At 31.5% G+C, this 20,227-nt stretch overlaps 2 protein-coding genes across 2 annotated transcripts in view; one reads left to right on the top strand and one right to left on the bottom strand.

Moving 5' to 3' along the window:
* Nucleotides 1-710: 710 nt before the first annotated feature.
* On the bottom strand, nt 711-11,183 carry LOC135963597 (uncharacterized). Its single transcript, XM_065515520.1, has 7 exons — nt 11,046-11,183; nt 9,679-10,203; nt 5,262-5,560; nt 4,640-5,193; nt 4,017-4,417; nt 3,232-3,946; nt 711-3,084 (listed from the first exon to the last, which is right to left on the bottom strand). Exons 2-7 carry the CDS (start codon nt 10,161-10,163, stop codon nt 1,312-1,314), a joined length of 4,227 nt encoding a protein of 1,408 aa, XP_065371592.1. The 5' UTR covers nt 10,164-10,203; nt 11,046-11,183; the 3' UTR covers nt 711-1,311.
* Nucleotides 11,184-18,509: 7,326 nt separating this feature from the next.
* stumps (DBB domain-containing protein stumps) overlaps nt 18,510-20,227 on the top strand; it is a 149,960-nt gene continuing 148,242 nt past the window's right edge. The window contains exon 1 of the mRNA XM_065515517.1: nt 18,510-18,637. The gene's annotated coding sequence lies outside the window, so the exon portion shown is untranslated. The remainder of the gene's footprint in view (nt 18,638-20,227) is intronic.

Here is a 20,227-nt window from a genome sequence, read left to right as displayed (position 1 = left end):
AGAGCTTAATTCCCAAGATATATCAATATCCTCCCTCTATCTTCGATTTCCATGAAAATTAGTTTTTGAAGGCAAAATATTCAGCCAACAAGTCCATTTTTGTGGTATAAATTTCAAAGAAAAAAACTATTTTATTGACATTCCTCGATCACAAAATTATTATATTTCTGTATGTTTTTTTTAATACATAATTACTTTTTAATTCAATTATTTCGTATAATTATAATTTTGACTTGATCATGATGAATCTGACCAAATATTTTAAATTGGATGATCGTTTTCAAGATATGTATTGCCTTTTTGTGTATATAAATATTTGATCCGGAATAGATACCGTATAAACATCATAATTCAATTGGTCTATTTCCAATACCTTCAAATAAATGTAAGAATTTACAAGATTTAAAAAGCATAATATCCCCGGAATAAAAATTTGATCAACGATAATTCCTCATAAATAATGGAAATAAATAAACTTGTGTTTTCTTATATAGAGGGTTTTGAATATGATTGTAACTTTTATATGAGATATACATTTTTGAACCCATTATGGTCAAATTTAAAAATTGGAAAAATGTCCATTTACTCATATGTCAGAAATTTTTTATAATAATTTTATTCACAAGACTTCAGGATTTTTTCTTGTATAAATCCCAACCCTCACAAAAATACAAAATAAAATTCAATACGTTTTTTTTTTAATTTTTACAAAATATGGTAGTTGTTGTTCTTTATTTGTTCAGTTTTGAGAAAAGGAAGAAAAAAAACTAATTTAAAACGCAATCTGTTTAACAGATTAATTAAGCAACCAAATTTTACACATTTTTTTCCAATCATCTTAAGAAAATAAAATTAAAACAACAAATTAAATTTTGTTAGCAAATTAATAAAAATAAATTACCCTAAACAAAGGTAACAAGGTTTCTTTAAATATAAAAAAAAAAAACTAAAAACTACATTACATGTGTGTTTGTTTCATATTAAATAGTAGTACATACTTAATATAGAATAAGAAAATGAAAAATATTACTAGCATTAAATACAATAATTAAAAGAAAATTAAAAAAAAAAACACAATCTAGTAAAATTATCTACAAAATCAGCAGAAACTGCAATGAAAAACTCATTTTGAAGGAAGAAAAATTATTTCAGTTGAACACAAAATAATTGTTGGCACTATGGTGGTGGTAGGTTATTGAACGATTGACTGATTGATTATTATAGATACGCTAAGAGAATAGAGTTTACTTTACGTTAGTGGCATTTATGATTGTTTTTGTAGTATGCAAGGATTAATATAAAAGCGTTTAATTAAATATGTATGGGCACATGATCCAATAGCTGAGCACGATCTGAAAATATGGCGCTGCACATTTCACATTCAAAATAACGTTGAGGTTTACGCACAGCAGCTGCAGAGGAGTTTTGTTGAGCCGCTGCCGAAGCATCGGCTGCTGAAACCACTGCCGAGATAGAAGCAAATGAATTGTTATTATTCGCCGAGGAACTTGTAACCGTATTAAATGTATCCACCATGGTGTAATCTAAATATGAAGTTGTAGAATTTTGCACCGATTTGTCTGGTTCGGTGCGGGCAGATTTTGAAGACTTTGTTGAGAGTGATGAGGCGGCTCTTTTGTTTAAATTGGAGGTCTCAGTAGGGCTTATATCACCGGTAAATTCTAAATATTTACGATTTGAATTTACCGCTCTTTGAGATCTGGAAGATTTAGATCTACAACTTTTAGTGGATACAACTTCCAGTTCCAGGTCTCCTTGTGCTGCACTAGTATTAACCGAACTAGCACCATTAACAATTTCCCTTAGATCAGGCGATGTGGGTTCAATTTTTATCAAATGTTGTTCTTCTTCTGATTGTTCAGCTAAAAATTGTGTAGAGGATTCACTGGTAAAACGTTGCCTTGATTTGTTGGACGACTTTGAGGGTGATCTTAGAATCTCATCTAATTCGCTGCGCAGACACGAAGCCTCTAGCAATAAGTGAGCATCATAGAGATCAGTAGCGTTTGTGTGGCGGGTCGTTGACTGGGTACGGGCAGAAGTGGTGTGATTTGTATTTGGAGGATTTTTCATTAAATGATGCTGCTGTGGATGGTGGTGATGGTGATAGTTGTGTTTGTGATTATCTTGTTCCTGTTTTATATGCAAAGGACTAGAGCTAATTTGTTTGGGCGGTTGCAAGGCGGGCGATATAATGTCGTAATCATCCACTATGGCCGAAGTTTTAGGCAGTAAATCTATAGCTGTGGTTTGTGTTCTTGTTATAATGGATTTAGATTTCTTTTTGCCTGTTCCCGAACCGCCACCATTGTCAGTTGTGGTTGTAGTTGATTTTTCTGTATGTATCATTTGTGGTCCTTTGGTTTGTTTGGTGGCGGTTTTACTTTTACGACCTCTGCCATTTGTGGCAGTAGATGGATCTTTGTCTGCTCTTGTTAGTTGCACCTGTTGTGTTCTCTGAGCCGTCGAGGTGGACTCTTGTTTAATTTTACGCTTTGTCTGACGCTGCTGTGTTTCCAGCATGTTATTTTCTATGGTATGGGAGGATTTTGTTGATGGACCCACTACTAAAGTGTCTATACTTTGAAGAGTTGTCTCCAAATTCGATAACAGGGATTTATAGGTGTCATCGGTTTGTTTTGTGGGCCAAATTTTATCACTACTTGTAGAGTTGTAACGTTGTTTTTTAAGCTCATCATCATCTATACCCACATCTAAATCGTAATCTTCTTGATCTTCTAAAATATGTGATTTGTTATTTTTGTTAATGGTTGCTTTACTTTTATTAGTATTATTGCTTTCAGTGTTTAGAGTGGCTGAGACGTTCTTTCGTTTGCTTGTCTTTCCTGGTTGGGAGATTGACGGTTCATGGACCGTTGCTACAGTTTCAGTGGCCGTATTGCTGTCGGTTGTCATTGCCAGCAAATCGTCTACATTGTCTATATCAAAGTCGGATAAATCAATGTCACTTCCAGTGCCACCATTATGTTTGACTTCACGTTTCAGTCGTGCCAGTTCATGAGGTTTCAATTTGCGTCTACGTTTATATTTCCGAGGACCAGTCTAAGGGGAATTCACAAATTTTATTATTAAAAAAGTGTTTTAAACATTTGGAAGTTGTTAAATACAGATTTATTGCAACTTTTTTTTTAATTTAAAAAAAAAACTTAACAGTGGTAAACAACAATAAATAAATAAGAATCTACTTACCACTGGTTGCCTTTGCATTGCTGTGTTCATATCACTGTGTTGTATTAAATGTTGTATCAAATCTCCCGACGAATACAACTCAGCACCACAGACCGTACAATAATAAGTGCCTCTTTTGGCATCCAAACCCGAATGATGCGAACGTATATGCTCGCGCAACACAACACGTTGATTGAAGGCACGCGGACACACTGAGCAAGCATATGGCTTCTCTCCTGTGTGAATACGTTCATGCTTTCGTAGCGTACCACCATCGGCAAATGCTTTCCAACAAAAACGACAACCATAGGGTCGTTCGCCAGTGTGAATGCGTACATGTATCTGTTGGGAACTCCGTGATCCAAAGGTTTTACCACATTCTAGACAGGGGAATAGTTTACCCGCCGAAGTGGCACTGTGCGAGTGGCGGTGATTGGATAAAGTGCGACCATCGGGAAATTCTTCGTGACATACATCACATTGTACGGACTTGTCACGATGTGAGGCCATATGACGTTTAAGGCGTGCCTTGTTATGGAAATTTTTACCACATTTCGAACAAGAGTGGCATTTTTCTCGCGAATGATCCCAGGCATGTTTCATTAAGGCTTTGCGATCTCGACACTCTTTGCCACACAAGATGCAAGAGTTCTCGGTGATTTCATTGGGATGCTGAGACTGTAGGTGTTTTTTGATGGTGGTTTCCTCGAAAAAAGATTCACCGCATAAAACACATCTATTAAAGAAAAAATAAGAAAAAAATAAGAAAGATATTTAATAAAAAAATCCAAAAAAACAAATCTTACTTAAAGGGCGGGTAACGTGCATGTATTTCAGCATGCGCCAACAGATCTAAAGCCTCGGCAAATGTTTCTCCACAAGTATTACAACAATGTTGATCTCTGCTCTCCATGCCATTGTGTGCAGATTGACCCATAGTCACATTACCAGCGGGATGACTTTTAGAATGCCTTTTTAAAAGATCCTGGCGATGAAACGACATGCCACATTCGCTGCAATAAAATTCACCATATAATTGTTGTTCGGACTCTGATTCGGTTTGTGTTTCATCCTCGCCTTCATTGGGATCATATTCCGAATTGCTTTCTTCAAACTGATGAGTTTTTTGATGATCCTGTAAACTATTTTGATCCCAAAACAATTCATTGCATTGGGGGCACTCAAAGGGAGAATCATTACGATGGGTCTAGAACAAAAAATTTTTTTCAATTACTTTTTTTTAAACGAGTATAAACTTATTTAGGAATTATTGTGAATCAGATGAATTTCAAGGCTGTGCTATTAGTCGTAACATTTAAGGGTTGAGCACACAGCCTTCAAACATTGCAAAACGTTTGTTTAAACTCAATCATCAGTTTCTTCTATTTATAAAAAAAAAATAAAATAATAATTAAAACCTGTTCCTTACCTTGGTATGTGAGAGCATGGCTTTTTCCCTGGAAAATGCCAAACCACATTCTTGACAAACAAATGGTTTGCTATCATCTATAACGGGATAGTGTAGCACATTATGTTCTTCATCATTTTCATGCAGAGCGGGTGTATTGTCCTGAGAAAGTTTAACGGCTGCCGTACTGGCAGACAAAGTATCACATTCTACAATGCTATAAGCCGAGGAGATAATCATTTCACTTGATGAACAATTATTGGGTACTTCGACCACATAAGAGGTGTCCTCTTTAGGCTTGAGACGACTTATACGTCCCCTAGGCGGTGCTGTGGTAGTTTGTGTAGTAGTTAGCACATCTTGGGGGGATGATGAGGTTATAGTATTTTCCATCATGATTTGTTGATTAGAAATGGAGGTAATATGTTGCAGTTGTTGCGGTTGTTGTTGATGTTTACGACTAGATTTTGTTGGTATGGTTACCGAATCTTCGGGTACACTCCAATCCTGTTCATAGTAATGATCGTTGGAAGTACGTTGTGAGGAGGAAGTGGTGTCGGTAACAAAATGTATGACTAACAAAACGAAATATTAATAATAAATTTAAATTTATTTATTTTATTTAATGTTTTACTCCACTTACAATCACTATCATCCATTTGTGGTTCTGTGGGCTCTTCTGCATGCCCTTTTAAATGATTTATGAGATCTTGTCGCCTTAGAAATCTGGCTCCACATAATTTACACAAATGTGGCCGATCCGTTTGATGAGCCACCATATGATTCATTAGACTGGCTTTTTTGCGAAATCGCCGACTACAAAAGTCACAGGGGTATGGTCGCAGGGCAGTGTATTCATCTTGTACGGTTGGCAGGGGCACTTCAATGTCCAGCAGCACTTGGGAACTTGAGCCAATAATTTGTTCGGCGGGTATTTCAACTCTAAAAGAAGAAGAAATTACATAATTTAGATGACAAGAATATAGTAAAATTTAAAGACAATTGCTCCTGCAATTTTGTTTTATATAGCACCTTATTCTGAATCATTCGAATAAGGTGTCTATCAATTACCTCCAATGCTGTTGGCGCAGATGGTATTCATCCCAAATTTCTTAAAATTATTTTACCAAAACTGCTTCCCCACTTGACATTTATTTTCAATAAAATTCTTACCACAAGTTCTTACCCTACATGTTGGAAAACTGCAGAAATTATTCCAATACCCAAAACTAATTCTGAATATAGACCCATATCTATTTTACCATTTCTTTCGAAAGTTCTAGAAAAACTAATTCACATCCAAATAATAGACTTTATTGATAATAACAATTTATTAACTGATAAACAATCTGGCTTTCGAAAAAAGAATAGTTGCATAACTGCTCTGGTGGATGTTGCTGAAGACATAAGGAAGGATGTTGACGGTGGACATGTTACATTCTTAGTTCTACTAGATCACTCAAAGGCATTTGATACTGTAGATCACAATGTTCTATGTTACAAATTGAGGAATATGTTTGGGTTTTCGACAACGGCCATGAAATTAATTCATTCCTATCTTAGTAACAGGACTCAGTATGTTAAAACTCTCAACACAATTGGTAAGCCCTTGCCAATAAGAAGAGGTGTTCCTCAAGGCTCAATCCTAGGCCCTCTTTTGTTTTCACTGTATTCCAACGACTTACAAACAAAACTACATGAATGTAAAATTCGAATGTATGCGGATGATATTCAGATTTACATTAGCTACAAAGTTAACTCGTTTGAACTATGTGTTAAAACATTGAACAAGGAATTAAATGATATTTATTTGTGGGCAACAGCAAATGGACTGAGTATTAATCCAAAGAAATCTAAATGCATCATTATCGGGAAAAACTTAAAAACCAACTATTTAACATCTAATGTTAATATAACTGTAAACAATCAAGCAATTGAAATTGTAAACCATGCTAAGAATCTTGGTATTATGTTCAACAACACTCTGACGTGGTCAGATCATATTAATTATGTTTGTGGGCGCACATTCTCCAAGCTCCGGTCTCTTTGGCACACTCAACACTGTACTCCGTTAAATATTCGTATAATGCTTGCTAAAACGTACCTAACGCCAATACTACTGTATGGTTGTGAGCTATTTGCCAGCAGTGACTCACGAAGTATGAGAAAACTAAACATAACATTTAATAATATTGTTCGCTATGTGTACGGATTAAAAAGATACGACCACATCTCAGCATTTTCGCATAAAATATATGGAATTAGTTTTGATAATTTACTTAAAACACGAGTACTGATTTTCCTTCATAAAATAATACATATATACGCGACAACCTAACCACCTTTATGAACGACTACTCTTTTGCAGATCAAACAGAGGAAAAAGATTAATTATATTTAAATCTAGTAACCGCATCTCTAAATGGCAATTTTTTACATTCGCAATACCTCTCTGGAACTCACTCCCCCATAGTTCTCAAACCATCAGCAACGCGTTTAAATTTAAAAGAAACATTATTAAATTATTTTCAAATTAAAAAACAAATCTGTTTAATGTAATGTGATTAGTGTTTATAAACCGGTTAACCGGTTAACCGAAAAACCGGTTTTTCTTCGAAATCTCGGTTTTTTGCGAACCGGTTAATTTAAAATGTTGATTTTCGGTTAACCGGTTTATCCGGTTTTTATCACTCGGTTAACCGGTTTTTAAAATTTAGGTTTAAAATTAAGAAATCTCATGGTTTTGTGCATTTTTTATATTCATTGTACAAACATTATTGGTCTGATTTGAAACCTAAACTGCTGATTTACAATATAAACCTATTTAGACTGATATTTTTAAGAATTACAATGATTCTAAATAGTAGAGGACGATGAGTTTACTTAAAAACTTTTTCAGAATAAATTGCACATAATCAAACTATAAAAATTAAATTCCGCAGAATTCTAGAAGTTAAGCAAAGTCTTAATAATGATTCATTATAAACTTAGTGATGATTTTACCAAACGTCAAGTTGAATTTGATGTGCATACCTTCTTTCAATCAATTTGACTTCATTAGGGTGTTTTGTTCTTAAAATTTTATTTTATTATTCATTTCGTTAGCTTAGTGTACAAAGTCCTTTTCAGAAATAACAACGTTCCAAAATCCATAATTTGAAATATTTTGAAATCTGATAATGGAGTTTTATTAATTATTTGGTATGATTTATAATGACAAATAATCACAGCTAAGAAGAAGTGCGTTTGCATCTTATAGGTCCTTTTTTGAGGCTTGCTACATTTTCTGTTCCATATCAGAAAAATTTAATGAATAAACCAATAATTAAAACAATTATATTATATATTTAGTAACATATTTATACTCAATTCCATTTGACTGAGATAATAATTTTGAAATTTTTACAAAATAAAATGGATTTAGCACTTTTGTATATTCATAAGTATTTAATATTAACCATTCCTGACTACTAAAAACTACAAATTGTAAAGCTGTATATACTTTATTGGACATTTTATGTTTTCTACATATATATGACGGTTAACCGGTTTAACCGGTTTTTTCGATGTCGGTTAACCGAAAAACCGGTTTTCTAAAAAAGCCCAATTTTCGGTTAACCGACAAACCGGTTTTTTAAAAAGTCGGTTTTTTATAAACACTAAATGTGATTGAATGTATAAATGTAATTTTTAGTTATTATTATTGTATTTCTATGTTATATTGTAATAATTACCTATATGCTCTCAATTTTTGATCTATTTGATTATTTTGTAAAAATTTAGTTATACTATGCAACATTTTATATAATGTGTTTTACAATTCCTCAGTTCTGTACTGGAATATAAGTCTTTTGTATAGAACAACAAACTAATAAATAAAATAAAAATAAAATTCTCCTTTATGTTACAATATGTTCGGTTACCAGGAAAAACATTATTTTTAATTTTGCAAACGTTATTTTACAGTGAGTGACTATAGGATGGAAACTTTTGAAAACTGTATTCCGTAATTGTAGTTTTGAAACAGAAGACCTTTTACAAAATAAAATGTGTATATCGAAGATAAAGTCAACTTTATTAGATTTACAATTAAAATATTTAATATTACATTTGTGGAATGTAATTATACTTTTTAGCATTGAACTCAAACTATTCAATTTATCTGATATAATTTTAATTTTCTTCTTTTTAGAGAGCGAGCTCCTTGAAAATTTCGAATTTTCAAACGTACTTATTTTAAAAAGCTTATATGCTGATACTATATTGAAAATACTTTAAAATTAATGAACAATTAGAATTTTTTTCAAAATTTTCAAGTTCGAATTTAGAAAATGTAAACGACTCGGTAACAACCCTATAATTGTGTCAAGTTCGAGCTGGAATCTCAAAACTAGGGGCATATTTTCTTCAGCGTATGTACATATTATATCATTTAAAAAGGATCTGTATCAGATTTCGGTCATTGTATCGTTTATGATATAAATTTGACCCATACCTAGCCTTGAAAAAAAGCCTCACACCGCCAATCTTGACTATCTTATTAATCCAGTTTTTTCCACTTTACATTCGAACTAATTTGTTTGTTTATTTCTTTTACCTAATTGTGGTACAATATAATTCAGGGTACCAAATTCCACATCTATTACTGACTTTATGTTCCTTTTGTAATTGACCAATTTGCTTCCATTTGTCACAATCAGGTCTATTATTTTCTGTTTGTCTCCCTTGCATAATAACAACTGGCTAAATTACGTTTTTGTGTTTTCAACATATATTGCTCTCCTATTTATAGAATTACCGCCAAACAATAAGGCAAGTAACTCAAAAATCAATATTTTTAACAGATTTTGAACAAAGAAAAAACAAATATGTTACTAATAAATGCTAGGTATGATGGAAAGTATACAATTTAGCTGACCTCATTCATATGAGAAAATAGTACGAGTTTTGTCAAATAAAGAAGAGTTTTGAAAAAAACATCTCGCAGAATATTTTACTATCTTTCCCTTACACACTTCAACAGATTTATTGACATTTTCATCACTCGTTCACACACTTACCTTTCTTCCCCTTGATGTTGCACCCAATCATCGGTGATGACCTCTTCCGTCACCATTTGCGGTGTATTCTCGCTAAAATGCTCCACACTATAAACTCCACCACCAGCATCTTCGTGTTGTTGTATTAAGGCAGCTTGTTCCATAATGGCATCGCAGTCAATCTGTTCGCCGTCGCTGGCAGTCACAACCACAGTTCCATTTGCATCGGTCGTAGAATTTGTTATTATTTCCGTCATCATTTGACCATCGCGAGCCATAAAAATTAGATTTTCAGCTGCAATTTGGGCTATAGTTGCCGAATCGGCTTCATCCTCTGTGGCCATATAGTCCGACGATGAATTTGCACTGGCCATAAGATCCTCTTCACGTGGCGGCTGAGGATCTATCATCAACTGACCAGCAGTTTTCATATCTCCGGCATGGGAGGAGTGATTACTCGAGTGGTGTTGTATCCACTGTATGCCACCATAGCCATGATTATCCATAATAAATTAAAGCACAATTGATTTTCGTATTTGGAAAACACTATAAAATACCAAGTAGTAAAAAAGGAGGAATATTTGTATTTAAAAAAGATTAAACATTTATTTATGTCCCCTACAAGCAGGAATTTAAGGGATAAAACACGTTGTTGCACTAAATTATAAAATTTGTTTGTTTTATGTAAAAAAAAAACAACAGCAAAAGAATTAGAAAAATCAACAAATGGGTGGTAGGAATAATTAACAACAACAGCTACAAACACATGTTTTTTTAATTGTCAAACACAATTTCCAATTTTGATATGGTAACATTTATACAAATTCCAATAACATTAAACACACTATTCATCTCTTTCTTTCTTTGAAACACACAATCCACGCTCACTGTTTTACCGACGTAATCCACTAACGAAAACGGCCACAAAATTCTTATATGAAACAAATTAGCCGAAGTTTCCTCTTCTTTAACATCCACATACATACATACGTATAACAAATAATTCCAAGTTTATGAAAAATTGCAATATATTTTTGTTCCAATTTCCATTTAATTGCCATTTAAGGTTATGGCGAAATGAGGTTATGCCTTTTATTTATTTACATTTCAGTTTTAGCACAAACACCGCTTTTGCACATCTTAAACAAATTTCCACAAATTAATCACAATGAACAAATACGGGTCAGGCGTAGCCATTTATCTTGATTACATCACATGTGCTTTCAGCAACCATTGTGAAAAGCACGTTTTAATAATTTTTTATAAATTTATTTTTCGTTATTTGTATTTCATTTAGTTTATAACCTCCCTTTTCTAACACATTTTGAGGTTATTTTTATGACAAAATTTTCACGGTAATTTTTTATTTGTTTTCTTAATAAACTTACAATTTTATAACATTTCACTGCACGACACGGCAAAATTTTAAAGAATTTTTTTACTAAAAGTAGCAAACTGCGTACGATTTCTACGACAACTGACACGACAGCCATTGTATTATGTTTTGTGCACAAACAACCAAACGAAATACAAGAAACTAATCGAATTGGAAGGTGGAAATTATAGGCAAACAAATGGATGATAAGGCAGTTTTCCGGCTAGTATTCAAGCTAAATTTAATGGAAATTAATTTTCTTTGATATATCAATCAATTTGTTTTAATAAAAGATGTTAAATAGTTTTAAAAACAAATTTTAGGTTATTGCCAAATTTATAGAAACTAAAAACAATAATAGAAAATACAGTATTATCATTACATTTAATCAGAGGTTGCCATATTTAGCTATTTATGGTTAAAGTCTAGACTTAAAAGATGCCACCTAATGAATTGAGAATAACGGATGAGGTGTTTGGAAAAAAAATCCCCAAATAAATTTACAAAAATTTGCGGGTGTATATCCAGTCATACAAAACCCAAAAGCCTAAGTGAATTCCTAGCAAGAACCAAGACCACAGCATTCTGAATATTCTACAAGTGGTAATAATAGAGTTTCACCTCGTTGAACGACCCTTTTCAGAAGAGTTACACCCAATGATGATCCAGTACAATGGGTCTTCCACCAACTAACCTTGTTCTCTTAAAACAGCCACAGAAATAAGACCAACAATGATGGACAAAATTAAATATGTGATATTAATATGGACATTATTTATTCATAAACAAGCTTTAGTACTTATGTACTTATGTCGAAAGATTTAAAATCTAATATCTTTTCTCAAAATGAAGATATAGCAGATTTTTTTCACTGCCCGTGGAGGATGGATGAATATAAAAAACATAAACATTGTTACAAGATTGACAGGGGGATAATTTTCTTCAAAGGTAAAACAAATATTGTCTTATTTTCTTTAGAAAATAATTGTGGTATTCACATGGTCTGCTATTAGTCATATTGTCATAATGTTCTAATATATTATAATAGTTGTTGTGTTTTAAACAAAAAAAAAGTATTATTTTATGACAAAACAATAAACATAGTTCAAATAGTGTTATTAGTTTAGAACTTTTTTGTTTGAAACACAATAAAAATTTGACTAAACTATTAAAATATATTGTACATTATGACAACATGATAAAATAGTAGACCTTGTGAATACCCCAAATATTTCCTACAAAGTGTGAAACATTAGTTGTGTTCGCGTACTTAATAATTTGTTCAAATTATCACTGGAAGTAACGGGATTCCTTTCGTTTACTTTTAAAAACTTGTAACTGGAAATTTTTTGTCCAGTAAAATAATTAATTTTCTTTTAAAATATCAATAATTTATACATATTAGTAAGTGATTTTCGGAAGTGGGCTTTATATGGGAGCTAGACCAAATATGGTCTATATGAAAGTTATTTATGGTGAATTTTGTGTGTATACCAAAATTTTTAAGGGGTTTAATGCACTTTAACCCATTAATAAACAAGACCATTTTAAATGCAAAATGTTTAAATTTATTTATTTAAACTAAAATACGGTCAAGGAACATAGAAAACTTAAAAAATTAAAAAAAGGAAACGTGTTTTTGGGGCTGTACCCGAATGGGTACAATGGCGTAAAGTGTAAGCTATTTTTATACCTAGTGTGTGAAAAATTTTTAATCATTACTTTTTCAACACATAATGCAATATCGCATTATTCAGACAACCATATTATTCTGTTATGAATTCACCGCATCGTAGGGGATTTTTTATCTTTTTAGGAAATTGGTTTCCAGGAGTAGTTGCGACACCAGAAGCCAGTGTAGTTTGGCCATTTTGTCAGTAGCATCTAAATTAGTGTTATTAGCCAAATTAATAAAACGTTTTATTTCTTTCAATCTGTTCCGTGAAACAATTGGAGTGTGAGTATCCTCTCAGAGCTGCCAATACATACCTCTCTTGACATAGAGCGATATCCACTGTAAAGCATAATACTCAAGAATATTTTCAAGTTTTCTGCGTTGAAGGATAAAATGTGCTTATTAGCTTGCGGTGCATAAATGCAAGTCTGCTTAATTGTTAAACTAACAACCTTTTACCATTCAAGTCTGAAATAATATTGAGCTCATTGTCCAAAAAAATAGTTTGAGACATTTGAACATCGCATGGTCTTATTGTCCAAAAAGATTTTTTTTCCTTGATCTTGAGGACATTATTTTCTGTCAGAACAGCTCAAATGGAACATCATCGTCGCTAACACTGTCACAAAATACTTATATTTTATCTGGTACATGCGATCTCTAACAATATCCTCAGCAACACCTTTATCTTCATCCATATTACAATCCGGATCTGATAAAATAATAGCTATTAAAATTGTGGTGCTCATATTTTTCCAGAAAATCAAGTTTTTAAAACATTTGCATTAAAAACATCACGTTTTGATGGTCTGAAATTCTATTTTAGAGTAAAAAATCGTAAAAAAAGTAATACATATCAAGCCATTGTACCAAATTGGGTACACCGATTTTCCTACTCACATAACTTTGTCCAAAAAAATTATTTTTCTTATACATTTTTATAAAATGTACACACAATCACTTTACTTCACAAAATTATAAAAAACTCTAGCTTTCATAAAACTGGGTTTGTTCTACGCAGCTCAATTGTTACTAACCTTGCTAGTATTCAAAAATATGATACAGGATTAAAAAACAGGACAAAATATACCTTAACGGTATTTTTTTTTTAAAATTTGTATGTATGTTGTTAAAAAACACAGTGTGTTGAATGCAAAAGCACAATAAACGTTGAATATTTCCTTTTTTCTGTACTCAAGCAGGTACAATGGCTGATAATGGGTTAAAGTGATTTTCGGAAGCGGGTCTATATGGGAGCTATGACTAATTATGGACCGATCGTAACAAAATTTGGTGACATGAATTTCGTGTATATAAAAATTATTTGGAGGGAAATTTGTGGAGATACATATATAAATTAAGTAGATACATACACATAAAAATTAGACTATTTGTTTTTGTGAAGATCAGTCCATAATTTGTATATTGATCCATAATAATGCATAGCTCCTATATAAGGCCCACATCCGGAAAATACATTATCCTCTAGCAACGTGAAATTTACCACAGATATTTTCTAGTAATAGAAAAAATAAACTAAATCGGGTAAACCAGATAAATGTTTTTATATAAAACTCACAACAATCGGTGTCCGTGTTATATTGATGTTGGATTACATATAAGAACAATTAACAATTGAACAATTAATATATTTCACACCTTGCATCTGCTTAACATTTTTACAATAAATAAATTTACAACTTTGAGCAATTGGACAAAAAAAAAAAAACAAGAAAAATACCCATGACCCGAACAGTTGAGGACGCTGCTGCTGCCAGCTACTTATTGCAGTAACATGCCACCCACAAAAAGAATTTCTCAGCCTCCCCATCATCACAAACTACAAAAACAAACCAAAATAAACAATTGTTCTTGTTATTGTTTCTTTTATTTTGGTGTCAGTGTGAGTAAGTGACTGTATGCGATCGTGTGTAAACATGACCAAATTAAAAGAAGAAGAAAATGAGAGAAATTTTCTTTGCATACAATTTTTAATTACTGCAATGAAGGAAGGAGGTGGGTGGGAGGCATAATGAAAGCTAACGGAATGTAAGACAGAGAGCACTTTGGTAGTAGTGGTGTAAGTACGAGTAGTGTACATACAGTGTCGGCCAAAATACATTCGACAAAAATTGCTTCTATACTATTTCTATAAAGAAAACAAATCGTTAAAATTTTTCAATAAAAATTTCAATTGAACATCATTCTTAACTTCACATTAAACCAATATCAAAAACAACTGCTAAATTATTGTATGTATTAAATTATTAGCGATTTTATACTAAAATAAAATAATTTTAGACAGATATAATTAAAATGACTGAAACGAAATATTGAACAAGGGTTAAAAATAATATAATAAAATACTATAAAAGAGGATATTTGAGAAAAAAATTTTATGCTGCTTTTATGGTAAGATACATAATACGAAGATGGGTCAAAAAGTCTGCGCCTTTTCGAATGAAACACAGGTTTTTGATTAACAAATTATTTTATTTTTCAACATATTCTTCTTTGAGCTCTATGCTCTTTGTCCAAAGTTTGTCCAATTTTTTATTCCTTCCTATGTGAGATGATTTCATCGATGCAGTCAAATCTCATTCCGCCGATACATTTCTTCAGGTTTGGAAACAATAAGTAGTCACTTGGGGCTAAATCCGGAGGATAGGGCATATGGGCACTGCTACACGTTCAATATATATTGACCGCGATCCAGTATCGCGATATTTATTGAACGTGTAGCAAGCAGTATTGATGGATCACGATCCAAATCGCAGAATAACCTAATTTTGAGTGATCCATTACAATGGATCGCGATCCAAATATCACAATATATATTGAACGTGTAGCAGTGCCCTAAGAGGTAGCATTTCGTAGCCTAATTCATGGATTTTTTCCAAGGAAACTGCACATGTGTGTCGGCAGCCATATTGTCGAAAGCTTTCACATACCCAAGTGATCATTCCTTGAGCCATATGAGATGCCTATGGCTTTTGCATTTTCAATCTCCGACCGGCCAAGGCCATATCGTGTTTTTTCAATTGTTTCGGGTGTATAGACCTCAACTGGGAGTCCAGAACGTTCGGCATCTTCCGTGCTTGTACGACAACAAGGAAATTTATTAAACCACTTTTTTACCATTTTTTTAAATTAATAGTGCAGAGTTCCCATAGTAGGTATTTATCAATCTAAGCCTTTATTTGAGTGATGTTTTTTTCACAAAAAATAATGCTTAATGAGCAGTCAAAAATCACTTTTTCCAATTTCTCCTCAAGTCACGAGGTAGTCTGCTATCAGCTTGTTCAAAATTTGACAGGAGTCAACTGACAGAAGGCTGTTGAGAAGAGCAGTTTCGCCCTTTCAGTTAAGAGCCAGGAAATTCAAAAAGTCGAGGACTTATTGACCCATCTTCGTAAATAAATAGAAAATAAAACAAGTAAGATAGTATGTAAATGAACAAAAACATTTTTCTTTTAAAATATCAATAATTTATATTCGTGAGTGATTTTCGGAAGTGGGCCGTATATGGGAGCTATGACCAATTATGGACCGATCACCATGAAATTAGGTCGTGTGATTTATGTCTATCAGGTATGTTCTGTAATCCACGTGATTTCAAATCACATACCGTTTTAAAATCACACATGTGATTTGTGCCTGTTCTGTAAATCACACTGTTATTATATTTTTCGGTGTGATTTTAAATTTTCGAAAGCACAAGAAAACAGCTGATTCGTTTATTTTAAATGTTTTGTTTTGCTAATAATTTTGTAGAAATATTAAAGTGAAAATAAAAAAATGCCTGGAGCTTCTGTTATATCTTTAATGGAATTAAAAAGAATGGAACTACATTTTATAAAAATTTTGCAAAAACTATGGCGCAAGCTCAACCACTATGTCAAAAAGAAAACAAAACAGTAAAGCTGCCACAGTACACAATTGCTTTTGGTTACCACTTGCTTCAACTTTGTTGCATTTTTTTTTCCAATTTGCGCAAAAAACTTAACGCATATTGATAACTTATAATATAATCTAACAAATATTATAAATTTTATGACGAATTCTATAATTAATTTAAAGATATTGAACATATTTTAGACAAACATTAAAAAATTTTAGTCTGGCAAGCTTCCATGTATTTTCGAAAATCATAAACAGCTGACAACTGAAAACAAACCTGAAATCACAAAAGAAATCACACAAGCAAAAAAACTTTTTACAACAGAATAGGTGTCTCTAGATTTTTATTAAATTTTAAGTGTTTTTTTTAATAAAACAAGTAATTCTATAAGAAAATTAATAAAGGACATATTGTTTAATATACTTAAGTAATTTATTTTAATATTTTCCATGTAGTAGCCGCAGAAATAACCAAGTGATTTGAAAATATTAGTGACTTTGCTGAACGTTTTAAAATCACAAAATTATGTGCACAGAACACCTTTTATGTGATTTCAAACCACTTTTATAAAATGTGATTTGCAGAACATACCTGTATATGAAAGTTATTTATGTTGAAAGTCCAATTTCGAGAGGACATTTGTATGGGGGCTAGGAGAAATAATGGACCGAATTCAACCAGTTTCAATAGGATTATATGTACCAAATTTTATCGAAATATCTTCAAAATTGCGACCTGTACTCTGCGACAAGGTTTACATGGACAGCCTGCCAGCCAGACGGACAGACATCGTTTAATCGACTCAGAAAGTGATTCTAAGTCGATCGGTATACTTCAAGGTGGTTGTTAGACCAATATTTTTGGGCGTTACAAACATCTGCACAAACGCATTATACCCTCCCCACTATGGTGGTGTAGGTATAAAAAATGATACATAACTTTATTCGACAGCTGAACTTTTTAGCTTTTATTTGTTTTGACCGATACTGTAAATATGCCAAACAAAACCAAACCAAAAATCATATGTTTTGTTGGTTCAATTTGAATTTGTGAAGAATTGAAATTATTGCTAGCTACTGATACGACGAGTACGAAGTGTGTAGAGTGGTAGCACATATTTAGAGTATGAGTAAATATTTTTGTTTATTTTTTGTTGCTGCCGTTGTTATTGTTTGTAATGAATTTGCTCGCAATTTTTTATGTTTTCGGTCGATTGATCGGTCGGGTCGCCAGCTCGATCGTCTCTATTTGAACGGTACAATACGAGAGTCTGCTGTAAAATCGAATGTTTCTTTATGTGTATGAGTAGTGTGCGTTTTTTTCGTTTTACATTTTTTATTCAAATTCAATGGGGAGGTTTTGTGGTGTAGTGGTATGCGCGAATTGTATTTTCATTTTAAATTTTGTTGTGTGTACGTGAAAACAGTTGATCAACACAACGCGTTACGACGGACGCGGTATCCATCCATTTAGCGTGTTGTACGAGTATTCTCCATATAGACCGAAACTATTTTATTAAAGCGTGCCTTGTTTTTTTTTTTGTTTTGATTTTATTATAAACATAAAAAATAAAAGAAATTCTCTTACGTACGAATTTATGGAAGTTTCGGCATTTGTTTTTGCAAAGTTCTATAAGTAAATTCAAGTAAAAAAAAAACAATATTTCTTAAGAATTGCTAAAAGAATGTGTTAAGGAAAATTCAAACGATCGATTGTGCAAATGAATGAGTGCTAGTGAGTGTCAGTCAGCTTGTCTAAAAGTGAAAAACTAAAAGCCATAAAATTGTTCTGTTACAAATAAAAAAGGCTTTTTAAATTGTATGTATTTATGGATCGACATAGTTAATTAAAAACAAACGAACATTTTTAATTTGAATTTGAAATAAAAAGAATATTTTGAAAAAAAAAACGTCTAAAATCGAATTTTGAAAGTGAAATTTTCAAATACTTTTATAACTGTTAAAAATCTTTAAGTAATAAACTACATCCAATTTTATATACATTTTGCCATCAGACATTGAGAATTAAGGTATGTGATCAAAATTGTTAAATAAAATATTCACACTATGTATTTTGATAATCGGTAAATCCTAATCACATTTGATGAAGGATGATTTTTAATATTCTTAAAAAAACTGTAATTGTGCAGTTTAATAAAAGTTTTTATTATAAACATTTTTTTAAAATTTTAATTATTCAAACATATAATTAATTAAATATTTCAAAAGTTCTTAAAATTGTTTTTTTTTTATTTGAACTTCTCACGAAATTTATTCCTATTTAACGGTTACACCAGCTCGATAATTTAAACTTTACAAAAATACAAACAAACCAATGCTGCTGTACAATTTCAGCAAGAACAATTTTGACAGTCTTGACATTAAAAGTCAGCTGTCGATCAACTTCAACTCTTGCAGAACTTATAAAAAAAGAAAACAAAATTATTATGATGATGGAGTAAATTATGAACAAAATATGCTTAAATTATGATTATCACAAAAAGAGGGAAAGAACCACACAATTTAAAGTTAAAAATTCTAAGAAAAATCAGGTAATATTAAATCATTCTAAAAAAATTTAAAAATCTATTTCCTGCGGCCTAGTGGTGATATTTTTTTTTTATAGATATTGACCATTTAATACATTTGATATCAGATATATAAATTTTTAAAATTTGTAACTTTGATTCCGGAAATAATTTTCAGTATTTGGTTTTTTTTTATAGTCTGAGTTGTAATATTATAAAATTGTTTTATTAAAACAGAAATTCAGTTGGAAATACAAACATATATCCAAAGATTGCACATATTCCAAAATCCTCTGAATTCTTTAAATTTTTCAGAGGATTTTGGTAATCATAATAAATGTTTTGTAACTCAAGACATATTATTTTTGAATTGAAACATTCATTTTGATATAATGCAAAACAACGTATCATCAAAAAATGCGAAATTGATTTTATTATTGATTACGATTTACTACATCATATTACATATGTGTACAAAATTTTAAACTTTTACTATCAAAAATAACCAAGTTATAACCAAAATTGAAACTAAAGTATCATCAAGTATATGATTTTCTTGAACAAAATAACGTATACGCTTTGAGTAATTAATTAATAAATCGTTTTTATCTCATTTTAGGTAGTATCCTAATTTATTTTAATAAATTTGTTGCAATTAAATATTTTTTGCAGTCTTAATGAAAATTTAATGAAGAAACTTTTTTAGTTTAAGAAAGTAGTTGTTAGTAATTAAAATAAAAATAAAAAAACATAATAAAATTAAAAAAGTATATATAAACTGCTTTTATTTAAAATAAAAAAAATATTTTTATTTAAGTTTTTATTTTTTCATAAAAATTTATATTGATGATACGTTTTTTTGTTTCAGAAAATAACAATTCAAAAAAACGTAAGCCACATATCTTAAAGTGTGCTTTGAAAAAATTATTTTTTTTTTCATAAAATATATTTCTAGAGTCATTGTAATTCAAATTTGAAAAGTAGTTTCAATATCTCAAGTAGTTTTCATTTTATATTGTTTTTTGCTTCTCCTATAAACTTATGAAAAGTGATGTTACGTTATTTTGCATTTTAGGTGATGGTATGTATATC

The sequence above is a fragment of the Calliphora vicina genome, chromosome 1, assembly GCF_958450345.1.
Source record: "Calliphora vicina chromosome 1, idCalVici1.1, whole genome shotgun sequence".
NCBI classification, from domain to species: Eukaryota; Metazoa; Arthropoda; class Insecta; order Diptera; family Calliphoridae; genus Calliphora; species Calliphora vicina.
The sequence above is the reverse complement of the archived record's forward strand: the minus strand, read 5'-3'. Positions and strand labels throughout refer to the sequence as shown.

What these genes read in the sequence shown, in the direction of transcription:
- LOC135963597 (XM_065515520.1), bottom strand. Translation starts at nt 10,163, where the DNA reads ATGGATAATCATGGCTATGGTGGCATACAGTGGATACAACACCACTCG. An exon ending in ACAAATGGATGATAGTGATT is followed by an intron (nt 5,194 to 5,261) that starts GTAAGTGGAGTA and finishes TCGTTTTGTTAG; the next exon opens with TCATACATTTTGTTACCGAC. An exon ending in GCACGTTACCCGCCCTTTAA is followed by an intron (nt 3,947 to 4,016) that starts GTAAGATTTGTT and finishes TTTCTTTAATAG; the next exon opens with ATGTGTTTTATGCGGTGAAT.